Raw genomic sequence first — 26,782 nt, 5'->3', positions numbered from 1 at the left:
TCTTATCATCATAATGTAATATATATATATATATGTGTATGTATCTGTGTACGCGTGATGGCCATTCTGTGAAGCTTCATGGCCAAGGATTTGCTGCAAGATTTGGAAATCAATTATCAGCAAGAATTGAGGATAAAATTTGTAAGAAATCTAGGCAAAATATTTGAATTTGATGTATAATATATCTTCAATCGTGGAGTTCAATCAGTGGTTGCCTATGAATAGGCAGAACGCTTGGCCGAGAGAGGGAGGAGAAATGGAAAGATTGAGAGCGCAAGCTGGAGGTAGTCGGAGGCAAGGGCTGTGGTGGAGGCGGGCAGTGGTTGTCGCAGCGGGTAGTAATGGAGGTGGCCGCAGCCATGGTAGTTGTTAGTAGCACGGCGACGAGTAGGGGATAGCCAACAAGGAAGGCAACGGTGATGGTTAGTGGTTGCGAGATGGTTAGAGGTAGCCGGTGAGGGAAGCGGTGGCCGGTGTGGGTAGAGGCGGCCGGCAACGCGGCGGAGCTGGGCATGGCGGAAGATGAAGAAGAAGAAAGAAAAGAAGAAAAAGAAAAAAGAAATGAAATGAGAAAAAAATAGGAAAATGTTCCTAATTTTTTTTGAAAAATTATAGGAATTAATTTGGGGCTAGAGAAGCATGCCCGAGGCCAAGAAATTATCCAGGCACACATTTCGAGGTAGGGCACGCATATCGAGGAAGCTTGAGAGGCTAAGTTAAGGTGAATAAAATTTCTTAGAAAATTTCAAAAAATTAGGAAAGTTATTTTATGAATTGTTATAGAGAAATATTTAGTTTGGATTTATTGAGGAAAAATAGGAAGAAATAGAGAAAAGTATGAGAAATTTAGAAAAATAGAATATTAATATCCTTGAATAAATATGATGGCCAGGGTATGTTGAGGTTCCAAATTGAATACGTTAGAAGTCTGACATGAGAATCAAGATGTTATAAGACACTTTTAAAATAAGTGGTTCGACCCAAAACTCGATTTTATGTAAATGGTTTATCATGTTGTCATATTTTGATGTAAATATGTCATGTAGATTACATTTACATGCATTGATGATGAAATGTGCATATGTACATGTCGATATTATTGATCATGCATCGCACAAGGGTTTGAGAGTACGGGCTAGAACCGCTGCTCTTCCAATGGTGCACCCATACACCTCAACATGTTGCAGGAAATAGTAAAAATGGGGAGTAGCATTAAGGTACGGTCGGCTCAAATCGAAATGAAAAGGAAAATGACATTTTGTATACATGCACGAAATATGTTTAACGTATCCTTACTTAGATGATTCATCATCTAACTTGGGCTTTGCCCTTAGAATATTCAATCATTCCAGATGGAGATTGTAGTAGAAACGAGGATGAATGATGCATGAAATGACACTTAGCAAAGTGCATAATGTAATGATTGAATGTTATGTAGCCCATGTATTTAAATTTTGCTACTTTGAATTCTAAACGTTTTGAGGAATGATGATGCATAACTTTATTATTAGTTAATGTTAAAGTTAAGGTTTGATTCTAGCTTCTGCATTTGATATTTATGATGATTCTTTTTCGAGATAGATGTATGAAAATTTTGGGATAGATATAAGAAATGATATGGTTTAACATTAGTTTTGAAAGAAAAAATTTATTATCCCAGAATTGTCCTAAGTTATAACACGCCTGAGAAAGTAGGGTGTTACACCTTATAAGTTCACTATAAAGATGGCAAAGGACAATTTATAGAATCCTATTCCTAATCAAACTCTTTGATAATGACTCGTATTTTATGTCATCGCATAACAAAATTACCATCTTACCCTTAGACTAAGATTGACATCTAGCAACTTATCATGGCCCCCATATCATAATAAAATGCAAATGGCACTCAAATGAACCTTTCCATGAGAGTTCCACTGCTATTCGATCACTCTATCAAAATCCCCCGGTATGGTCTAGAAGTATGGTGAAATATCAAACCTCTAATAACCAACACTATGTGTACAAATGCTAAGTCTACAACTCCTATAGTTGAATTAATAACTCTTATTAATTCTCAACTATCCGTGTTGGCCAACGACTTATTGAGTTGTGATTTCATCATTCACATAAGGCATATACATTTTAATATTCTTACTAAGGTCAATAAATTCCATCTTACGTACTCACCTACATTCGTATGATTCAAATCATACCCAATAACCACCCTATTAGAGACCCATCTCGTAAAGTGGCATCAAAGTATAACGCTTCTTGTACAAGATAACCGTGATACCTCAGGAATAGAGATTAACACTTCTCGCTATAGAGAACTTTCTATTGACATTTAGTAAGAGTTACCATTTGGGTGTTATCGAGTTAGGTTATTCAGTGAATTCATTCATTAATGAGCACCTACACACTTGCATTAGTGTCACTACACAAGTAGTCAATGAGATCAACAACCCTCCTTACGAGCATGCATAGTGTGTACCGATTCTGACAGTACTATAGAGACCCCACTCATAGTCTTATGACTAGGAATAGTTTAAGAATGAAGTATCAATCATTTGGTCTCATTTGTATGATCTCATTATAACCCGAATGATATTGCTATACTCTTTGGGTTTCATCTAAATAGGAAAACATAAAGATGAACGTATTGTCAAGTATTAAAAAGAAAAATACTTTTATTAATCAAAATATGCTCGAAATTTAAAAGAGACACAACCAACTCATAATTCTTATGATTAGCTCCTAGGTTATAACTCTATCATTATTGTCAAAAAATTAATATTTTTTTGGGAGATCATGCTTGAAACCAAAATATATATTTTTTTTCATAGAGATAAAATAACAAGGAAAGAATTTCAATTTCATCACTCATGGAGCCACACCACCAACAACTATTGTTAGGGGTGTGCAAACAATCAATTTGGTTACCAAGTTGACCAAAATCTAATAATCGAAACAACCGAACTAATTTAAAAATCGAATCGAACTGAAAGAACATACCAAAAACCAAACAAATCGAAAACCAAAAAAATTGAATCAAAGATAAATAAAAAAAATTGAATTGATCGAATAAACTGAACAAACAAAAAAATAGAAAAAAAAATATGAACAAACTAGAAGACCGAAAAAATCGAAAAGTTGAACAAATAGAAAAAACTGAAAAACACAAAAAAGAACTGAAAAAACCTTAACAGAAACTTACATTTGTGGGTCGCCGGTTGGAGCAAAGAGAATAGGGAATGGTGGGTCGATTGCAGGTCATTGGTCGAATAAAGGAAATGATGGGTTGGTCTTGATCACAACTCATGGGTTGTCGGTTAGAGTAAAGAGGTAGGGTCTAGATCGATCGAGACAACAATGACCAAAGGCGAACGAGAAGGCGAAAGGAAGGTTTAAGGTGAAGAGGACTTAATTCTCCATTTAACTCGTGGATCATCAATCGGAGCAAAGATAAAAGGTTGAGAATTAGGATTGGTCAAGACGGGGACAACCAATGGGAGATAAGGACGACAGTGTCTACAAGCGAAGACAAAGAGGAAAGCGGCAAAAGAAAGGTCGAAAACAAAGGGATAGGGACTCGATTTAAGGTTTCTTTTGTTCTTCTTCTTTCTTTCTTTTGTTCTTCTCATCTTCTTTTCTTCTTTAGTGTGATAGCGCGGGACGGAAATGACGTCGTTTTGGAATTGAATCGATTCGGTCATTTTGGGTATTTTCAACACAAAAATCAAACCGAATCAAAATAACCGAATTTTGTAAAAATTAAAACCAAACCTTATCAAATTGAACCAAATCAACAATTTCAATAGACTCAATTTGATTATTTTGGTTAGCCCAAAATTTTGCACACCCTTAATTGTTGTCATTTAAAAAAAAAGATCTCAAAAAGCCATCTCATACGGCCAATTCAAAAGATTAAAATTAGCTTCGATAGGGTGCGCCAAGCTGAGGCAACATTGCAAGGCTAGGGCGACGTGTGAGGACTCTAGTGGCAAGCCACTGTTGTTGTAGGTAGGGGTGTGTAAACTGTGGGTTTGATAAGTTCAAAAATTTAAAAAACTAAATCGAGTTTAAAAAAATCAAATTGAACCGACTGAATTAACCAAAAAACTGAACAAAGAGAGAAAAAAAATTCGAACCGATAGAATAAATCAAAAAAGCACAAAAAAACCAAACCAATTGAAGATTGAACAAATCAAAAAAATTGAATAAGCAACAAAACTAAAGTAACCGACACAACTGAATACCATTAAAATAACCAAAAAATTGAAAAATAACCCAATGTGATTTTGAAGTTTGGTCGGTTATTTCAATCAAAAAAATCAAATTGAAACCAAATATCCAAACTTTTGCAAAAAATTAATTGTACTGAACTGATTTCTATTAAACCGAACCAACAACTTAGGTCAGTTCAATTTGATTAGTTCAACTAGACCGAACTATTGTTATCCTTAAACCGAACCAACAACTTAGGTTAGTTCAATTTGATTAGTTCAACTAGACCAAACTATTGTTATCCCCTAATTATAGGCCCTCCCCATATGGGTTGGCCCTCGTATCAAATCTTAAACTAATAAGAAAGAGATACTACACTTGATCATAGCTAAAAGATCGAGAAAGGTATGACCTACCCCAACTAATTAACCAAGTCAATTAATTTTGGCACAGATTGGAGACGAATGAATTCGTTAGAGGCAATTTATTATATTTTCCTAAGGCAATTTATTATATTTTCCTACTGGATAATGATATTGGGCTTGAGAAGATGGGAGGGACATGTGTGCAAATTATTTAAAATATTTTTATATTGATTTTAACAATTAGTTTTTTTTTTATATATTTAACGACAATATATCTTGTATTACAAAATAATGTATCATGAGCATCCATAAATCTATATTAAAAAGTGTTAGATTCATATGTTGAATTATTTAGACTTGTATTTTACAACTATGCTGCTTTATTTATGGGAACTTTTAATTTATTTATGTAGATATAAAATTACATTGACACACAATTTTTAAAATTAATTAATTATCTACACACTAATGTAATGGAACAATTTGAAAATTTTAGTTATTTAGATATGTAATTTATGAACAAAATAAGTAAATTATAATTTAACTAAAGATTATAGGGGATTGATTCGAATTTTTGTTTAAAAAATCTTTTTTAAAGTTTTGAATATTGATATCTATATCTTTAACAAAACTTTTGGATTCTTCTTTTAAATTATAAATATAGAATTTAGCATAGAACGCAATCTAGATTGAACATGTTTGAGATGCACTTTCGAAAAATTAAACATTAAATTGAGTAGCCAAGTCATTATGGTTCTCAATCAAGTTTAGTCAAACAAAGTAAACTAAATCGATGGATTGGGAATTTATCAAAATTTAGAAAACGCAAATAAAAATATCTATCTCCTACTCGTTTATTTTCTCTTTTCAATTCAATGTGCTTGGATCACTTGTTACATTTGAATATGTTGAAATTAAGTGATGAATCACTTAGTGACACTCTCAAAATAGTTTTTGTGTATATAATCGAGTACAAGTTATGTATAAACCTTTCAATCAATATGACAAATAAGGTGTTAATTGTGTTTCATTATTTATCAAATTAAATTCATACCCCTTTGTTGAGGTGAAACACCAATCACCCATTAATAATAATGTACCCCCTCGTTTATCTATTCATAAGGGATGATAAAATGATCATATATACATGTGTGTCATTTAATAATCACAAACTTCACATTCATATTTCAAAATGCATAAATTTCATAGTCCTAGTGCAATTTATGCAAATTTAACAATCTTATGCATAATGGAATCTAAATTGCAAGGCATTGGTGTAATTTGAACAAGATCGGATGGCACATGCATACTACAATAAATATATGGTTCTAAGTGTAGAATTACACTCAGCGCTCTTATTTTCCTCGACCAACTAGTAAGCCATCAATAGTGCATCATCTACCTTCATTCCCTACATTTCATGTCGAAGACAGTTTATCTATTGTCATCTCACATTGCGAACCGTTGTCAGCCACCCCTAGCGTTGGAAAATGCCAAAAGATGCTAGTAAACCACAACCTGGAACTTGCTGTTAGCTAGACTACACTTCATACCACTCGAAACACTCCAAACTCTCTCAAACTCACCTTCTTGCTTTTGTGCCTAAAATCGAGACTTGTCCTCTGTTTATATAGCCATCAAACTTACCAAATGTTTTGAACTTGCCATAACCAGTTACCCAATTCCTTGAGTCTCAGCCTTTCTAGTCAATTTTAGAGGGTTTGTAAAGATTTGGAAGATTTCTTGAGGTGATGGGTTGATATTTTGATTTGATTTTTAGTTTGTTTTCACCATTTTCAACCCTTATAACCTTTGTTGTTAATAATAAAAAATTCATACAAAAAATGCTAGGTTACTCTCATTTTTACGAGTCGGATTTGAAGTCATCTGTTTAAAATTTGAATCCAAAGTGGCCTAGATGAACAGTTTGTCTTGCTTTGAAAAGTTTTTTCTACAATTTTTTAAACTCAATTTTTTTCGATATCATTGTTGAAAAGTGCCGTTGTGTTCTTGATTAGCCTTCTTTGGTTCTCATCTTATTGTACTCTTATGAAGCTTCAAAACGCTGAGTTTGACAGAGGGGCTGGAGGGTCATTTCGGCAACCCTTAGAACCACCCAAAACGGCAGCACTTTGGGCCTCTGAGTGGATGGCCGAAACGGCAACCAGTTGTGTCGTTTTGCTTGGCATACTTCCTTGTCGTCTTGCCTGCTGCTTGCCCGATCGTTAATGTTATGCTGTGCCTTTATTCATCCCGATCGCCACCGTTGGAGCTTCCTTTATATCCTTTACAGTGGGCTCGAAATCAGCAGCGCGCACAGCCTTCGATTACCTTCCTCTTGCTTGGTTTGATATGATTATTCTCTGTAATTCTTTTCTCTCTCTGTATAGTTTATGTATGTTTATTTTCTCTCTAGGGTTTGGCCTTTGACCTTTAGTTCTATGGTTATGGGGCCGATTTAAAGGTGAGAATCGTTTTGTACAGTGAGGGTTGAGAGTGAATCTGTGTATACTGAGGTTGTAATCGTTTTTGTTCCGATAGTGGAGTAAGCTCTCTTTGTTGGTGCTCAACGTGGATGTAGCCCTCATTAACGAGTGAACCACGATAAATCTTTTGGTGTTTTGTATTTGATTTATTTTTTATTATTGCATGCTTACAGTACTGACTATTTTGGGTTTGTTGCTTTGAGTGTTTGGTCGAGGCTTATCTTTGCATAACACATCTTTTGGTTCATTTTAACCTGAACACGTTCAAATTTTATTTAGATTCAAAGTAAGTTACTTGACCAATCTGTTATGTGATTTAACCCACTTTGGATTTGAATAACTTTCAATTCGTTATATATTTCTCAAATTTTTAACAAAATTGGGCCCAACGGTTTTCCTTCATCTCATCTATGAGACTCTATGTTGGATTTGACTTAATTTGTTCCAATTTAGTCAAATTTTATGCTCAAAGTTAACTCTCCAACTTAGTGACATTAACCTATTTATGTAATTTTAATAAATTACACTTAGGGTTTGTTTGATTGGCCATCTTTCTCATGAAAAATGGTCATTTTTCACCCAAATTCTAATTTTTGAAGTGTTTGATTGGCCAAATTTTTCATAAAAAATATTTTCCCACTATGTGACTCTTTTCCCACTTTTGCTGGAATTGATTTTCCCATTGAGAGGGGGCCTAGATTTGATTTTCTATGGAAATGAAAAACTCACCCACAACATAGATGCTTTCTCTTCCACCACTGCCCACCAACGGAGAGCAGTAAAGCTCGACCATCGGTGGTTGCAGCGGCGGCGATGACAACAAAGATGGGCAGCGACAGCGATGGATAGCGAAGATGGCAATGGCAGTGATGGGTAGCGAAGATGGCAGCGGCGGCTAGTGAGGATGGCAACAAAGATGGCAGCGGTGATGGGGGGAAGCAGGAAGAAGAAGTGGGTTTGGGAGGGAGGGGGAGGAGAAAGAAAGTGATATGGGGGAGGCAGGGAGAATATGGGGGTGGGTTTGGGAAGAGAATTCTATAAAAAATAAAATTGTAATCAAACATAAAAAATTAAAAAGTATGATAATTTTTAAGTTAAAAATCAAATCAATTAAACACTCTCAATTGATAATTTTTATGCAAATAATTTCTAAGCAATTGAATTATCTAGAACTTATTTTGTTTCCATGCAAGTTCCATACTTACAATCAAATACACCCTTAGGTCTTAATCTTTCATAAATCCATGTTTAGTTCTCTTAAATTCTTTTTGAGGCTTGATAATTTGCCAATTATCACCAAGTCAGTCTAATTTCAATCAATTCAAAAATAATTTTTAATATCCAAAAATTCTCTAAAATTTTCAATTATTACATTATCCACCGCTGTCATACCATCGTCGTTGTGCCACCATCCACCACACAACCAATGAAAAAATATTTATCTTTAAATCCTTATCCACCACACCATAAGTATTTTTCAATTTCAAGATTAATTTAATCTTTTTATTTTTCTCTCTTCAAGTGTTTAACATTTATTTAGAAACAACTTTTAAAATTTATTTAAAAAATATGCTTATTTCGATCAAATAAGCAAATATCCAAAAAATTGAAAAATAACCGGTGTGATTTTGAAGTTTGGTCGGTTATTTCGATCAAAAAAATCAAACTGAAACCAAATATCCAAACTTTTGCAAAAAATTAATTGTACTGAACCGATTTCTATTAAACCGAATCAACAACTTAGATCAGTTCAATTTGATTAGTTCAACTAGACCGAACTATTGTTATCCTTAAACCGAACCAACAACTTAGGTCAATTCAATTTGATTAGTTCAACTAGATCGAACTATTGTTATCCCCTAATTATAGGCCCTCCCCATATGGGTTGGCCCTCGTATCAAATCTTAAACTAATAAGAAAGAGATACTACACTTGATCATAGCTAAAAGATCGAGAAAGGTATGACCTACCCCAACTAATTAACCAAGTTGATTAATTTTGGCACAGATTGGAGACGAATGAATTCGTTAGAGGCAATTTATTATATTTTCCTACTGGATAATGATATTGGTCATGTGACTCTTTCCCTACTTTTGCTGGAATTGATTTTCCCATTGAGAAGGGGGCCTAGATTTGATTTTCCATGGAAATGGAAAACTCACCCACAACATAGCTGCTTTCTCTTCCACTACCGCCCACCAACGGAGAGTAGTAAAACTCGACCATCGGTGGTTGCAGCAGCCACTGAGGATGGTAGCGACAGCGATGGCAGCGAAGATGGCTAGCGGTAACGATGGGTAGCGAAGATGGTAGCAGTGGCTAGTAAGGATGGCAACAAAGATGGCAGCGGTGATGGGGAAGCAGGGAGAAGAAATGGGTTTGGGAAGGAAGGGAGGAGAAAGAGAGAAATATGGGGGAGGCAGGGAGAAGACTGGGTTGGGTTTGGGAAGGGAATTTTATAGAAAATAAAATTGTAATCAAACATTAACAATTAAAAAGTATGATAATTTTTAAGTTAAAAATTAAATCAATCAAACACTCTCAATTGATAATTTTCATGTAAATAATTTCTAGGCAATTGAATTATCTAGAACTTATTTTGTTTTTACGCAAGTTTCATACTTACAATCAAAAGCACTCTTAGATTTTAATTTTTCATAAATCCATGTTTAGTTCTCTTAAATTCTTTTTGAGGCCTTATCATTTGCCAATTATCACCAAGTCAGTCTAATTTTAATCAATTCAAAAATAATTTTTAATATCCAAAAATTCTCTAAAATTTTCAATTATTACATTATCCATTGCTGTCATACCATCGTCGTTGTGCCACCATCCGCCACACAACCAATGAAAAAATATTTATCTTTAAATCCTTATCCACCACACCATAAGTATTTTTCAATTTCAAGATTAATTTAATTTTTTTATTTTTCTCTCTTCAAGTGTTTAACATTTATTTAGAAACAACTTTTAAAATTTATTTAAAAAATATGCTTATTATTTTTTGTATTTTTAGAATAAAGTGTCAAATTGACCATTATAGAGTCATGATCGAATAAATTTTAAAATAGATCAAATAAATTATCGAACTTTCATAAATAACCAGTTTGGCCCAACTAAAATATAGTAGTTAATTTGACACAACAACGTTTCTTTTGTTTGAAAAGAAAAATCCTAAATCATAGTGATTGATTTATAGAAACAAACTATGAAACTTTAAAATTAATTTATTTTCATCTATATTCTTACAATGACACTATTAATAAAAAAATGTCAATTCACAGGGACAAATTTAAAGGGGGCAGCACAGGCTGCAACCCCCTCTCCCAGATTTATTAGGCATAATTTTGAAAGATTAGGCCCCTAGTCTCATTAATGACATATGGATCTGGGACTAGCTCCCTAGATCTGTTCCTAGATCCGTCCTTGTCAATCCATGTTAACAAAAAGTTAGGAAAAAGATTTTGGAATGTGCAAAGAGATTTACCTTTATCCATTTGAGTGTTTGAATAAATTCTTGTGTGAATTTATGCATTATTTTACTCTAATATTGAAGAAGTAACTCTTATTAGTTGTCCAAGAAGTCGAGCATTGTAACTTAGTCTAAATCCCAAGTCAAAAAAGAAAAGGAAGGAATAATCTTATTCATGAAAATTCAATGACCTATTTGGCCTAATAATCTTATTCAAAACACCCTTTTAACTGGACCAACCTTAGAAAAACTGTCCAAAAGATTAAGCAAAATTCTCCATTAGACTTTAGTGATAATATCATTAGCACCTTCACTCCTTAAACCTACCAAAAGACCAAACAAAAAATAAATAACAAGTGAGATCGCTTCCAAATTTTGACTATATGTCAATTGGGCAAAAGGTCACACTACAAGCGTCACTTGATTTACTAAAATCTTTGTGTTTTGAGACTAATATTAAAAAGCATTTTTCTCTGTTTCTATATGAAAATTTCAAGTAATAAAAATCAATTTTACATATGTTGCATATTGTATGGTGAAGTACATGACATCTTTATCCGTACAATTATATATGACATCATTTGTACAAATAAAAAATGGATACAATTATATATAACATCATGCCATATGATTCTAAAATCATTACTCGTACATCAAAATCTTAAATCACTTCAATCTCACTATACACATTAACATCACGTAGAAAAAAATAGCATATTTTTAACAACATTTAATATCACCATCCCTCCAAACCGTCTCAAGATTCTCCTTTAATATCGTTATATGAAGTCAAATACATAAATTTTAACTCTACTTTATGATTCATGCGCTAGTAAAACAATAGTATCAAGCCATAATCCCATGTGAATTCTAATTTACCAAATATCTACATATATTGCTATATCTTGTGTCCAATGTGATTGGCCTTCTTTACAATTAGAGAGTACAAAATGCAGCATAGGCAAACATGAACACCAATGAAATCTTAATCATATTTCATTTCTAAATTCAGATGAGTCCAGATAAAACAAATAACCTATGATCTGTTATAAACCAGAAGCAACCCCATATAACTTCTTTGTCAGAAATTACCTCTTGAATCTCCTTAGACCTCCCTTCTTCTTGCTGCAAGAAGACACAGCATCAAATATTACACCAGAAAATCAAATCAATCCAGGAAGAGTTTTGCTAGTGTCAAACAAACAAACACATTAGGCAAGTCACGAGTGATCTTTGAACCAAAAACTCCAGTCAATGAGCTTACTTGTCCATTGCTCAATAAAAGACAATACCATTACATGAACGCAACCGGAAATAAAATTAACATAAAGATTAAATGAGTAACTAGAAATAGAGGCATCGTCAGGGAGGCTGTTTTTTATATCATAGCACAATGTAAAAGCTACACAGATATGGTTTATTCCCTTCTATCAAACACACAACATATGCAAAAGAAAATAAAGGGAAGAGAATTAGCATCCAAGTTGCAAGTCATGGCTAAACTAACCACTTTTGTCACTCGGGATGTAACACAACTGTTTTTGTTGTAGTGGGGTATTTTCCTAGCAGAAAGAAGCAAAGCAGCAGTGCCAGTATGCCATAACATAAAGTTCCAAGGGTAGAGATCATTTTCCTTGCATTAGAGCTGTGAAAAAGTGTCGTGTACCAAACTATTTGTACTGTTTGTACCTAAATAGCATTAGTAGCAGTTGTACTTGGAACTAGCTAGCAGTTGTACTTTGAGTTACCTGCACACGGTTGTACTTTGAATTTGTAATTGGCAGCCTTGTTGGGGCCATCTTAACTGCTGCTTGGATTAGTACATAAAGCTAATCCAGCCTAATGCAAAGGCATTGAAGAAGTATTTTCCAGATTCTCTCTAAATCTCTCTCTCTCTCGACCATTTCTTCTCTCTCGCCTCTTGCTGTTCTTCTCTCTCAATTTTCTTCTCAAATTCTCCCTACTTTCTGCCCTAGTTCTCGCCGATTAGCTGAGAATTACACTGTCAAATCTAAGGACCTGACAAAATGCTTCCATCCCTAGAAAGGCTCGATAAGGGTTTTCTGACAGCTCAGGGTCTTGCATATCTCCCCTTGAACAATAATAAGCAGCAACGAAAAGAACCATTGAATACCAAAGCAAAATCATTCAATCAATTCTCAAGCATTTAAGAAGAATCCTATCAACAATGTACTAGGGGAGAGTACAAAAATAAACATAAAATATAAAACTAGGAAACAAATTTGAGAGACATGGAAACAGAAATAAAAAGTTAGTGCCACCATACCTTGACTGAGCCTCATTGTCAATCCCCATGGATACACCTTTCTGCCCCCCTCCAAAAGCAACTTCGTCCATGCTTTGCCCCCGTCGCTGATACCTACCACCTGATGCTACAAATCCAGGACATGGCCTGTAAGCTTTAATAGGCCACCACCCAAAGCCCGGGAATGTAGCAATCCCGCCTTGAATCCTCCCCTCGCCATTACATCCCCTCTCCAGTTCCTCTCTTCCACAGGCCTTGCAGCCCCTGCACACTAATTTTGTGAACATGGCCAAATATAACATTGTAATAAATCATACATGCATAGCTATTTGCAACCACAATATTGTTGACATCAAAAAAATATAACCAATCACTTCTAGACAACACATGTTTGAACCAATATGCCCAACTACGTTTAGCTCATTTCATCAGCAATCTCAAATCCCCAACATTAACAACTGTATCTCCGTAATTCTGTTCAAGTAACAAATGTATCTACAAATTGCATTGGACACGTCAAACCATTTTGAAGCAGTTGAACTATTTATCAAATATTTGGATTGGGAAGCACCACGGGTGTCCCCAAAATATAATTGCATTTAAAGTTCTATGCAAGGTGCAATTTACTTGGGACCCTTGTGGGTGTCCCCTAAATCATGACCACAGATTTGGAACCGGCTCACTCATGAATTGAATAATTCATGTGTTTTCTTTAAATGAATGAGGCAATTCAAAAACATAAAGCTTGCCATCTTTGAAAGCAAAATCAGTTTAATTATATTATTTGACTCATACATTTATTGAGAGATAGACCAATCATTCTATTCACAGCCACACAAGTCTTCTGTTATGCTTGGAACTTAAGGTGGAAAGGAAAGAAGAAAATGGGAAGAAATCAAGAGATAAGCCATTTGACTTCACTTTCTTCTCTTCTTCTTTAGTCTTTCTCATCTTCTCTCCTAAAATAAAGCACTATTTCCTTCACATCTTCTTTGCGAAACCAAACAAAAGAAAAATTTTACTTTCTCTACTATTCCCTCCCCAACATAAACAAGGTGAAGACGATAATTTATAACAAAATGGGGGACAACTAGACCTTGGCAGTTCCATGGGAGTGAGTGTTAAAACAATGGGTAAAGACAGAATAAACAAAATGGCTTTGATGCGTGTATAAGACTTTCTTAAAAGAGAGATCGCCGCCACTATGAGAACGAGAGTCCTCTCAGGATACAACAAAAGCTTTCGAACTCTCTTTCGTGTTGCTTTTGGATAGAGTTATTTGACACTATAATTTTGGATTGAAATGTCAAATATATTGTTCGATCATATCATTGTTGGAGTATTTGAATTTTCATGGATTAGGATCCAAAAATAGAAGAATTTGAAAGGATGGGTACACAAGTATTGTTTCAAATGACGGAAAAGAATTTCAAATGAAAAAATTTGCGATGACATTAATAGGAACCTCTCTATCCAAACAAAACTTGAAATAATTAGTCACAATCTTTCATCCAATGGACATATGATCTCATTCAAGGATACAACCTTTCATCAGATAGACACATTCTTTCACCAATGAACACAACTCTTAATCTCAACAGACATAACAGAATCAATAGATAGAGACCTACCTGGTAGGAGGAAGCGCGTCTGAATCTTGGGGAGAATTAGTTCCAATAGGAGAGCTTTCTTCTTCTTCTTGTTTTTCTTCTTCTTCTACCATAGCAGATGTAATTGAAGATTTAGAAGAAGAAGAAGAAAGAGAAAACGTAGAGAATTGTTTAGAGACTGATGTAGATTGCGTGAAGGAGAATGTTCGGCCATTATGGCCACGGCAAGACAAGGCAGAGCGTTGCGGTGCCGGAGTGGCGGAGAGAAAAGTTATCGCGGGGCTGGTGCTGGCCATTCCTCCTCTCTCTTTCTCTCTCTCTCTCTCGGCGAATGCGTGGGCTCGATTGGGATAATATTAGCCACGAACTTGACAGCCCACACTGTTGGATTTCGAGTTTTTGCTAACAGGTCCTTACATTTTTATTCAATTACCATAAGGCCCCGCAAAAACCCGCTTGCTCTGGGCTGACATAAAGAATAGGTAAATTACACTTTGAAGTTTATATTTTGTAATAAAATAATTATTATATTTTAAATTTTTTTATAATACAATTTATCTTTTGTTTTTTATTAAATTTTATTAGCAAAAATTATCATAATATATATTAATATAAATTTATAACAGTATTTATGTTAATAAAAATCAAATATCAGATTAAATTATAATAAAAACTAAAATTTAAGGATTATAGTGACAAAATTAACATATTTTAACTAATTTATTATGAAATATAAAATTAAAAGATCAATAATATAATTTACCCATAAAAAAATAAGATATATAACATTTATGTGTAAGTTAATATTATAAGTATACAATGAATGCCCAACTCATAAATTACTTAAAATTAATGGAAAGTATGAACTAAGTGCACACGTAGACTTATTGTAAGACAACGTAAAAACAAAAAAGACTTCAATCACCAAGTTAAAACTGCTAAACTCGCTTTTACTATAAAAGTAAGGAAAATGTTATTAGTACACCCATTTTGTACACCTTGGACTACAAAATGGGATATTATGACAAAAAACCCCTCATGAGGCGCATAGAGGCGCGTGAGACTCATGGAGAGGCGCAGGGTATTTTGGTCATAATATCTCTTGTGTAACCCAAGATGTACAAAAATGGTGTACATGTAGCATGATCCTAAAAGTAAATTAAGATAAGGCAAAAAGATTCCTTCTGTTGCATGACACTGCACATTTTGATCATCAATTTCACAAATAATTATGATCAATTTAATAAATTACCCTTATACCCTTTATAATTTAGAAAGACTATGCACAACCTAATGTAATAAAAAAATAATATAAAACAATTTTAACATTGCTCTATTTTCGAAACCTCTACATATTGGATGGCAGATATGAAACAAACGAACTCCAAAGATACAGAATGGAAGCTCTATAGACTCAACCCAACGCTGTTTGTCCATCAAGCTGAGGGAGGGAGGGAGGGTCTCTCTCTCTCTCTCTCTCTCTTTCTCTCTCTATACAAAGCAAAGAAACGTAGCCGCTATACAAAGCAAACAAACGTAGCAAAAAGAGCAAAGATAGATAGATAGGAATGAGAAGGGCAAAATTAGAAGGGGCTGCCCACTCACCAGAATAAAACAGCCAAAACTGAGATTGGAATGAAGATGATTTTGCACAAGATCCCCGAAAGAAAAACCACAAATAGCTTTCTCAACTCCTCAGTCAGAGAGAGTGAGAGAGAGGGAGAGAGAGAGAGAGAGGCTATATAGTTGTTTTTTTGCAGTAATCGTAGCTATATATCAGTGTTTTTTTTTTTTTTGTATCTTCTTTGCTGCTTCTTAAGCCTGCACAATTTCATTCTCCCCATCGCCGTCATCGATGAGCATCACAGAGCTGTGATGGTGCACCAGGTACCACCGGCCATTATGGAACTCGAAAACGTTGGTCATGTTAAAAGGGCCGGTCTCCATGCCAATGCAATATGATTTCATGGTAACCCAAGCCATGTCTGTTGCTACCCTCGCCCTAACATCCCGCACCTGGAAGTCGACACCCTGTTCCCAACTGAATGCAAGCTGCCAGCTCTGCATGACTGCATTATACCTGCAGTTTGCATAAGTGATAGGCAAATAATTAGTCTCCTTGGTGTTCTGATAAAAAAAGGGGAACACAAAATGAATCGATTCAAATAAGTTTATGTCAACGATTTGAACAAACATACAGGAGAAAGTCTAGTTTAGCCATCCCCGGGAGAAACATAATAGTGCTTCAAACCACGGAATTTCTTAACAGCAACCTCCTATTGCTGACCATCATCATCAACATCAACATCAACATCCTATTTCTTAACTTCTAAAAGTCACATTGAGAACACAAATCCATGCAAAAGAACAAAGGTGGCAAAATCTATTTTTGGAAGGCCAACCTAATCCAGCTATAGACTAGGAAGTGAGTCCGTACAACTCCAAAAAAGTTTAAAACCAATAGGTTTCTCTTGCACGGATGATTACATATAATATCTAGTTATCTTATGATAAATCTCAAAATTATTGCCCTCTGTTTAGCTCAAACTAGAACAAATGGAAAAGAGCTATGAAGCGTGGACGCAAACATAGACATAGGGACATGACATTTTTCAAAAAAATTAGGACACGTGGTTGAGATACATTAACTAATAAAATAATTTTTTATATTCTTAAAGGATAATAAAATATCAAAACTATATTACACTCACAAATATGGATTTAAAATTCACAAGTCAAAATTCGTAAAGCATAATAAAATATCTGTTGATTCCCATGTGAAATTCAAGAGAAAAGGGAAAGCAGCCGTCCACAACTACTTCTAGAATGTTAAGGATTTTTAGAAGAATAGAAGTTTCTAAATTCTGTTTTGGATAGCTTCCTAATTTCAAATTAGGATACCTTCCTAATATGTGTTGTTGTAATCTTTCCTAAGTAGTAAATACTCAACCCTATAACTAGGGCTGTATGTTAATGAAATTCTATAAGGTTTTCCGTTCCTTCTTTCATGGTATTAGAGTCTTGCTTCTAAATTTGTTCCAGCCTTCATTGCATTCGAGCACTTTGTGCTCCTTTCTGGCCTTCATTGCCATCCCTCAGCTGTTAGTGCCCTTAACTCCTCCTTGTTATTCTGCCTTCATTGCACTATCCTACTCCATCTACCTCACCAAATATGTCTGAAATCTTCGAGATTGCTCCATCTATGACCTCAGGAGAGACTAATTCATTAGATAATCCAATGGGAGGTCTGCCTATCGGCGATCTACTCAAGTTGCATCAATCTTTCTGTTTGGATGGATGGAATTACCTATGGTGGGCTCAAGGGAAGTCTGATGGATCATCCAAAGTCACAAGGGAAAGAAGGTTTATGGTGCTCCTACCGTAAAAAACCTAAACATACTCGGGAGACTTGCTTCAAGCTGCATGGGAAGGAGCCTGTGTTGCAAAAATTAGGGGGTTTCAAAAACTTACCCTCTAGGAATCAAGCCTATCTTTCCAACAAGCAAGAAGAGGTTATGGAAAAGGTAGAATCTGTGGCTGGACCGAAGCTCAACCAGCTAAATGCTGATGAAATCAGCAAACTTAAGGTGGGTCATGCTCTCTTGCCCAACAAGGTAACAACTTTCATTCTAATTCTCTTATTGCCTCAAAAACCACTAAAGATGACATATTGATTCTAGACTCAAACTGCATGTCCCATAATTCCTCTGTTTTTGACACCTATAAGCCACTTGAAACTCCTAAACAGATCATCATTGCCAATGGGACATCTATTCCTATAAAGGGTCAGGACAAGGTCACTCTTAGCCCTACTCTTCATGTCAAACAAGTGTTGCATGTTCCTAACTTGTCGACCAACTTGATTTCTGTCCATCAACTTATCAAGGGATCTCAATTGTCGTATTATTTTTTCCTCTCATACTTGTGAATTTTAGGAAATGGTCATGGGAAGGATGATTGGTGACCAAGGGAGTTCCCTTCCTAGTCTAGACTTAGTCCCTCCCGAGACATTAGAACCTATTGGATTTGGACCTATCTCTAATCATCACTCACCTTGTCCCAGTGATCGAAGCATTCTTGACCAAGCAGGTAAAACTAAGGGTCCATCCCCGGTAAGGTTCAAAGGCTCTCCTTTTGTGTACCACAGAAGACAACAATCTATTCTTCAACCTCAGCAAGGATCAGTATTTGATTCCCAACCAAGTATGGAAATGATTCAACCCTCAAATCCTTTTAATTCTAACCCTAATGATTTGGATATTTCTATTACCATCAGAAAAAGGGTTAGATGTTGCACTCAATATCCTCTAGCCAATTATATCTCCTATCACAGATTGTCTTGAAGGCATAAAAGCTTCCTAACTTCCCTAAACACCATTGTTATCCCTAAATCGATGGATGAGGCTTTAAAGGATCAAAAATGGAAGTTAGCCATGCAGGAGGAGATGAGAGCATTAGAGAAGAATAACACATGGGATTTGGTGCCTAGACCAAAGGGGGTAGTTCTAGTAGGCTGTAGATGGATTTTCAATGTAAAATATAATGCAGATGGGTCTTTGGAAATGTACAAGGCCCGATTAGTGGCTAAGGGCTACACCCAAACGTATGTGATTGACTACTTGGAGACATTTGCTCTAGTAGCCAAAGATGACCACTGTGAGGATCCTTTTATTCCTAGTAGCTCACTATGGATGGCAACTACAAGAACTAGATGTGAAGAATGCATTTCTTCATGGTGAGTTAGAAGAAGAGGTTCATGGAACTGCCACCTGGTTTCAAGAAAGGAAAGCAGATGAAGTGCGTAAACTTAAAAAGGCTCTTTATGGCCTCAAGCAGTCACCAAGAGCGTAGTTTGATAGGTTCTCCAAAGCAATGAAGCACATAGGATACCAACAAAGTAAGGGGGGACCACACTCTTTTTCAAGCACTCATTAGAAGGAAAGGTGATTGTATTACTAGTCTATGTGGATGGCATTTATTGTAACAGGGATGACATGGAAGAGCAGAAGGTTCTAAGAAGCAAGCTAGCTCAAAATTTTGAAATCAAAGACCTGTGATCACTTAAATACTTCTTGGGAATAGAAGTAGCCTACTCTAAAGCATGTATTTTCCTATCCCAACACAAGTATATACTGGATCTTCTAAAAGAAATAGGTTTGCTCGGAGGAAAAGGAGTTTGCACTCTAGTGGAATCTAATACTAAATTGGGATGAGATACTAGCAGCCCACCGGTGGACAAAGGGAGGTATCAAATGCTGGTAGGTTAGTTAATTTACTTGTCATACACCAGGCTGGATATTGCCTATGCGGTGAGGTTGGTAAGCCAGTTTATGCATAGTCTTATTGAGGATCATATGCAGGCTATACAAAGAATATTGTGCTACTTAAAAACAACCCCAGACAAAGAAATTTTGTTCAAATCAGGTGGTACTTTTGGCATACAAGGCTATACAGATGCAGATTATACTGGATCTTTAATGGATGAAGGTCTACTACTAAATATTATGTGTTTCTAGGTGGGAACTTGGTCTCTTGGCGAAGTAAGAAGTAGAGTATAGTGGCAAGGTCAAGTGTTGAAGCTGAATTCAGGGCTATGGCACTCGATCTATGTGAATTGCTATGGCTAAGGATTGTTCTAGAAGATCTAAAGATTGTTGTTAATGAGCCAAATAGGTTATTTTGTGATGACCAATCAGCCATAAGCATTGCTCATAATCCTGTGCAGTATGACAGGATTGATCCACATTTTATAAAGGAGAAACTTAAGAAAGGTATAATTCAAATACCATATGTTGCATTTAAGAAACAAGTGGCTGATCTTCTAACAAAAGGATTGGCTACTAGAAGATTTGAAGACCTAATATGCAAGCTAGGAATAATTAATATTCATTCACCAGCTTGAGGGGGAGTGTTAATTCCCGTGTGAAATTCAAGAGAAAAGGGAAAGCACGACTTCTAGAATGTTAAGGTTTTAAGAAGTTTCTAAATTCTGTTTTGGATAGCATCCTAATTTCAAATTAGGATACCTAGTCAAAATTCCAAATGAGTAACACTAATCTAAATAGCAATCAACCCACAGTCCAATCATCTCATTCTTACAATCCAGTCAATGATCAAAGAGCTAGAGAATAGAAGTGTGAAGGTGAAAATTGAATAATCGTGTAATTAAAACACGTAAAAACAAGAACAAAAAAGAAACATTAAATTACCATGTCGTAAAACTAAAGAGAAAAAGAAAACCCCTTACTTTTAGTCTTCAAAGTGTCCCAATAAAAGACACATGTCCTACAAGTGTTCGCATGGACATGTGTGTCCCCTCCCATACCCTTTTAACAAATTATAAGAAAGTGTCAGACACACCACGTGGGCATGTTTGATATGTATCAAAGGCATGATGCAGTGTTATGTTTTGACATGTCGGCAACACTGGTCAGGCAACCACTAGGAAGTGTTTGTGTTTTATAGGAAAAGAAGTTTCCACATGAACACACTAACAACTTTTAAACACATTACTTTGAACTGTATCACCCACTACCCAATGATTATGTGCTTTGCGTGTCTTCTTGATCAACATAAGAATACCAAATTGTCAATCTCAAGTTATTTGAACCAAATATAGGGAATGCACAGGCAACTCAAGCCTCCACACATAGAGATGCACCCAAAATGCACATTACAAGTCCTATTTCTCAACATGTCTTATTTTCTACACCTAGTCCAAGCATGCTTCAGCTTTCAGATAACTAAAATGTCGCCACATTAGGATCACCTAGAAATGTAATGGACTTTGATACAGGTGTCAAGAGCAGGATTATGCACAGATTCTTCAAGTTCCCGTGTCAAAAAATACAATAACACAACTAAACTTCAGATTTTTAAACATCTTTTTATCTACCCAACAAGAAATGGTATTTACAGACTAGCAAGCAGTATTTTATTTTGTTGACACAATGAGAATTTCATGCATAGTTTTCTAAACAAGTCTTTTACCATTGCCCATATATAGTTCCTAGAACTCTCTTTTGCTAGTGCCCATATCCAATTAGACATGCCAGACACATATCCAAATCCATTGGACATAGATACTTCATAAATTTAGAGAACTCTATTTAACATAATCTACAAAAAGCCTACTAACAGAATAGCACAAAAATTTTCCTTTTGTCAAATTTCAGGTTTATGTACCTCTTTTTTTTTTTTTTAAGTAGACCATCAGCACTCTCTCATCAAATACCAATTCACCAAACTAGATCTCCCAAATGAATGCCTAAAATTCACACTATTCAGAGGTTAAGCAGCTAAAAAGAAAGCAGTTGGAAATGCTTTATTCTTCAACTGAAACCAAAAAGGAAAGTAACGTGAAATGCTTTAGTCTTAAATTAGAGAAAGGGTAAAGATGTAAACATTGTTTCAAAATACCTATACAAGTTCAGATACAGCTTGCCACAAAGTTATATTGTTGTTTCTAGGGCTATAGAAAAAATGAAGGGGCAATCTTGAACTGTCTATGCATGATAAAGTAATTTCACTTTGAGATCCTTGCCTATATCTCCAACATGGTAAGAGACCAGTTGTTAAATAGTTAATGAACAAATATCCAAGAGGCCTCTAAAGAAAGTTGGTTAATATGATGTAAATGAAAACATCATTCATAAACTATATGAACCCAAAACATTTGAATAACCAGTACAACAGCTAAGAAATCATAAGCTGGAAATTAATGTCCGAGCATTTCCATCATGAGATGAAGCAATTCAAGAAAAAAGTAGAGATGACTTATTAAGATGGCAACATTAGATAACAACCATCAATATTATAGATAGGGCTATTAGATAAAAAACACCAGACCCTGTAAAAAGCTCTCCTGAGGCATGAACACATTTCACGTAGTCTGCATTAAGCCAAAGCCGACCCATGGACAGAAGCGATCTTTCTCTAATGATGTTAAAAAATTCTGTATTGACATTCACAATAGCTCTAGTAGCAGCATAGTAAGCCTTCCATCCATTTGCAGGTGTTACATTCTCCTGTTCCAATGTAAAATCCTACAAACACATAGAGGTAACCAATGGTTGAATTCAAAATCCAGAGGGAGAAAATCAGAAAAAGGTTTGAGAGGATAATCAATGAAGCGACTTATTTCCACAAAGGAGAGAAAACATTTTAAATAGGTGGTCTCAAACCAATGTTTCCAGGCCCAAAAGTTCAGTGGAAAATAAACAAAAAACAGAAAGATTCAGCATATTACCTCTATCCCATATTCTTGTGTTGTCCAAAGTGATATTTCTAAACCAGCTTATATAGTGAAAACTGTTCTGATGCAGAACCCAAACCAAAAGAAACGAGAGTAATCCCGATTACTCAAAACCAATATCAATATTCAACATTATTCATCAAATATGTCCTTCAATACTTCATTGAAGGGTTATTAATAGATATAAACCTATTCTAACAAGAAATCCTTTCTAACTAGGATTCCTCGGTATTTAAGCTAATAAACGTAATCCTAATCTAATGTCAGATTCGCAAGGATCTGGCAATGTTTGAAGATTGATCTCTCCCAAGTGGTAGAGATCACAGTGGGAACAAGAGGAATCTCATGAAGTAGGGGGGGGAAGAGAATTAGAGAAACAAAGAAGGATAGAAGAATTGAGAGGGAAATTGAGAGAGAATCAAGATTTCATTCAAATTCCAGATAGCTCCAATAGTAGGGTTGGCCACAATTTATAGACTTCCCGCACCTGCTACATCATTCCCGCCAGAATAACCACCTAAGTATTACACACCACTACTACCCATGTACAATGGTTTATAGCACCTACTACCACTAAATTCTGTTTATTACAGTATGCCCCCGATACATGACATCTAATAGGATTTTGAGACATAAAAGAGATTAAAAGAAACTAGGAAACAAATTAAAAGAAAGAAATTAATAAAACAATATTAATTTTTACTATTACACCTAAAATATTGTTTCCCGAAATATTTGTCTCTATGATCTTCATCGTGTTCATAAAAGTCTAAATGTGTATTTTAAGATGCCATTTTCGATGGGGAAAAAAAAGGCCATCAACAACACACTGGATAAATTCTAGCTACTTTAAATAAAAAGAGTTGGTTCAAAAGCTCATCAAAATAATGGAAATTCATAATTAATCCTATCAATGAACTTGATTGATAAATATACTTGAGAATACATGCATGTATCAATGATACATAAAACCTAACTTGTTGCATGAAGGTATGGAAGAATACTCAATTGGACATTGATAAATAACTTCCCAACTAATGCTTTCATAAATGATTTCTGTATCTAGAGATCAAGTTGCCACATCTTATGCCATCTAAGAAAGCGAAGGAGCAAAAAGTAAGATTCCGTAGTTCAACCTTCACTACCATCTAGGATTGTATGTTATCATTCTTCCAATTAAATTTAAACATTCTCTAGGAAAACTCCATGATTGATGTTATATTGTTCAAATCTTTTTACTAATTCCAAGTACAAAAGAGTGATTGTGCAAGGAATTGTGAATTGCTTTAGTTTCTTATTCTTCATAAATAGATTTGCACACTTTTAAAGGGAAGCTTTCATAAACAGGTCTGCATACATAAATAGGTTTCCGTTTCTTATTCTTCCATAAATAAGTTTGTGCAATTCCATAAATAGCTAATGCTCTAGGAATGATAAATGAGGATCTACAGAGGAAGGGGAGCATACATTGAAGGGGCAGCTCATAGGTATGGTCAAACAAAATGGAGTGAGAGAATGCAGCTGAAGTGAATTCTGCACCTCAAACCTTGACTCTTCAGAGAAGCAAAAAGGGCCAGATTCCTCCCTCCCTGGAGAGCAAGAGGAAGCAAAGCATAGAAGGATGTGAGGCAAAAAAGGACAGATATGTCCCTCCATGGAGAGGAAGGAGAAGCAAAGCATAAAAGGACATGAAGCAAAAAAATGCCAGATCCCTCCCTCCTAGAGGGAAGAGTTGTAAAACACTGAAGGGCAGGCTCATAGGTACCATCAGAACTAATGAAGTGAGGGAATCCAGATGAAGCCATCCCTGACTTGACAGGCTAATACTCAGCAGAAGAGGGGTGAGTTTACAAGTTGATTGTCAAAAACCCTACAAGTCAAATTGCGGCTAGATGTGACATCTGCTACATCAAAGACCCAATTGTATCTTTGCTTAAGTTTATTGAACATTTTAAATAAAGATTCTTTCTTATATAGCATTTGATGTGGCAAAATCAACCTAACTATGTAAATCATTTAGAGAGAGAATTAACTTGAGGATCATTTTCAGATATATAACAATACAAGGTCAAAAGCTTCTTCCTCTTTATCATTTGCTGATGATAGGAAAAACTAGATGACTAAAGAATTCCAAATTTCAGCATTAACTGATAAAAATATCAAAGCACTTTTCATTCCTCTTCAACCACCTAACATTATCAAAAGTGGTAAGAATGACAACTATCTTGTTTTATAAGCACAAGAAGAGACACAACTGACAACCTCTCAGTTGTAAGCACCCACGAGACAATGAAATAATAGCTACACTGGTTTTGCAACCATCAGATTGCACAACAAAAAAAAAAAATGTTAACTGGAAGCAATTTTATTTTCTCAGAAATTTGTATATCTTCAATAAAAGCAAGACAAAGGCCAACTAAATATATCCAACAACTCTCAAGAAACACAAATCCAACTCAACAAATTCAGGTCTCAACTATGACGAAATCCAAATCAACAAATTCAAGTCTCAACAAACAAAAAATCCAACTCAACAAAATCAAGCCTCAGACACACAACCTGAGATGTAATTTGATACCAATATTTGTGTCAAAAAAAAAAAAAAAGAAGAAGGAAATTTCACATCTACACTCCAAATTTTGAACCTCAAACCATAAATAGACAAAACCCTAAAGCTCAAAAAGTCTATTCACATGTGAAAAAATCAGTAAAGGTTCTCATTACATATCCCAATAATTATAGTTCCATACTTATGGATGTATTTGCAGCCATCACAAGGGCATCATTAGTCTTTCATCCCTTTCTTATTGCTCTCCTTTTCCTTGATGAGATATAACAAGCATGGTAGACTTTCTCAACTACCCAGTTTTTGGACTTCATAAAAATTTTATCCTAGAAACAACACTAAGACATCCATTTTCTCGACTCCTTGGTGAATTGGCTTAGACTAGAAGTACTGAACAAGATTCCACTACTGTCAAAATTAGATAATTCAGCACCTTGCAAGTAAAAGCATAGAATACAGACATTCCAAACAGATTAGAATTAAATCAAAAGCACTAATTCTAGGCAAAACACTCAAATAACTTAAAATTTTAAAAATATAAAAATAGAATAAGTAAAACCTTATGATAAAGAGCTTTCCAAGCATTGTCATCGTTGGCAGCCCTTCTCATCAACGAATTCGTCATCGAAAGCCGGCACAAACTCGGGTAATCTAAGTAACTCAGAGCATGGGTGGTTATCTCCGGCACCAATTGTTCCATCATCGACGCCCCCGTCTGCCGTTCCGCCGCCACCAACATCTCTCCCCCGTTCAAATGCTTCTCCTCCGTCACTGCAGAACCAGAACCCCCTGCGGCACCACCTTCACGGGAACTGGCACAATTACAAGCGTCCGTCTTAACTGATTTCGATTTAAATCGGATCGCGTAGAGGCAGCACAGCCCGGTGACTATCACGGCCGCAATGAACGACGCTAGAGAAGAGAAATCACCGGGGAAGACAGAGGAAATCTCCATTCATAAGACATGAAAGCATTGAAAAGCATGAAAACCCTAGGAATCTAGAGCGACCGGTTCTCGGGAAGAAATATTGAAGCGAGTGAACGGTACTAGGGGAAACTAGGGTTTCAAGTGTTACAAATCTGTACAAGAAAAACCTCTCTCCCTCTCTATCGCTCTATTTCTCTCTACCTCCTCCTCCTCCTTCTCCTCCTCCTCCTCTTCTTCTTTTTCTTCGTCGTCGTCGTTGTGTGATAGTATCCTTGAATCCTAAACGCACTCTCCTTCTGCGAAGATTTGCAGAGAGAGCGTTATGTTTGTAACTGTTCTTAATAGAAACTGGAAGAATGTCTTAAGTCATAGTGGGCAGACTGAAATTATGAATAACTCCAAGGGTAATGCAGTAATTTCGTCATAACTTTTGCTTGTTTATATCCGACCGCGCACGTACGGTCTGAATTTGTGAGTTTTAAAACAAAAATAAAATTTTGAAATTCAGTGAATTCATTTTATTTTGGAAACAGGTTCCAATAAAACAAATTTAATATTTATTTAAATCAATATGTACTTATCATACACATTATCTAAAAATAATATACATTTATTACACATTAATTATT

The 26,782-nt window shown here is 35.4% G+C and overlaps 2 protein-coding genes and 2 pseudogenes across 2 annotated transcripts; all 4 read right to left on the bottom strand.

Moving 5' to 3' along the window:
- Positions 1 to 4,405: 4,405 nt before the first annotated feature.
- On the bottom strand, positions 4,406 to 4,615 carry LOC127813787 (U2 spliceosomal RNA; annotated as a pseudogene).
- Positions 4,616 to 8,810: 4,195 nt separating this feature from the next.
- LOC127813786 (U2 spliceosomal RNA) lies at positions 8,811 to 9,020 on the bottom strand (annotated as a pseudogene).
- A 2,383-nt stretch (positions 9,021 to 11,403) lies between these two features.
- LOC127813269 (uncharacterized) lies at positions 11,404 to 14,755 on the bottom strand. Its single transcript, XM_052354161.1, has 3 exons — positions 14,427 to 14,755; positions 12,817 to 13,059; positions 11,404 to 11,654 (listed from the first exon to the last, which is right to left on the bottom strand). The coding sequence occupies exons 1-3, from the start codon at positions 14,699 to 14,701 to the stop codon at positions 11,618 to 11,620; spliced, it is 555 nt and encodes a 184-aa protein (XP_052210121.1). The 5' UTR covers positions 14,702 to 14,755; the 3' UTR covers positions 11,404 to 11,617.
- A 1,280-nt stretch (positions 14,756 to 16,035) lies between these two features.
- On the bottom strand, positions 16,036 to 26,486 carry LOC127813268 (F-box protein SKIP8). The gene is made up of 3 exons (XM_052354160.1): positions 25,785 to 26,486; positions 22,254 to 22,450; positions 16,036 to 16,485 (listed from the first exon to the last, which is right to left on the bottom strand). The coding sequence occupies exons 1-3, from the start codon at positions 26,178 to 26,180 to the stop codon at positions 16,221 to 16,223; spliced, it is 858 nt and encodes a 285-aa protein (XP_052210120.1). The 5' UTR covers positions 26,181 to 26,486; the 3' UTR covers positions 16,036 to 16,220.
- Between the last annotated feature and the right edge of the window lie 296 nt (positions 26,487 to 26,782).

The sequence above is a fragment of the Diospyros lotus genome, chromosome 11 (assembly GCF_014633365.1).
Source record: "Diospyros lotus cultivar Yz01 chromosome 11, ASM1463336v1, whole genome shotgun sequence".
NCBI classification, from domain to species: Eukaryota; Viridiplantae; Streptophyta; class Magnoliopsida; order Ericales; family Ebenaceae; genus Diospyros; species Diospyros lotus.
The sequence above is the reverse complement of the archived record's forward strand: the minus strand, read 5'-3'. Positions and strand labels throughout refer to the sequence as shown.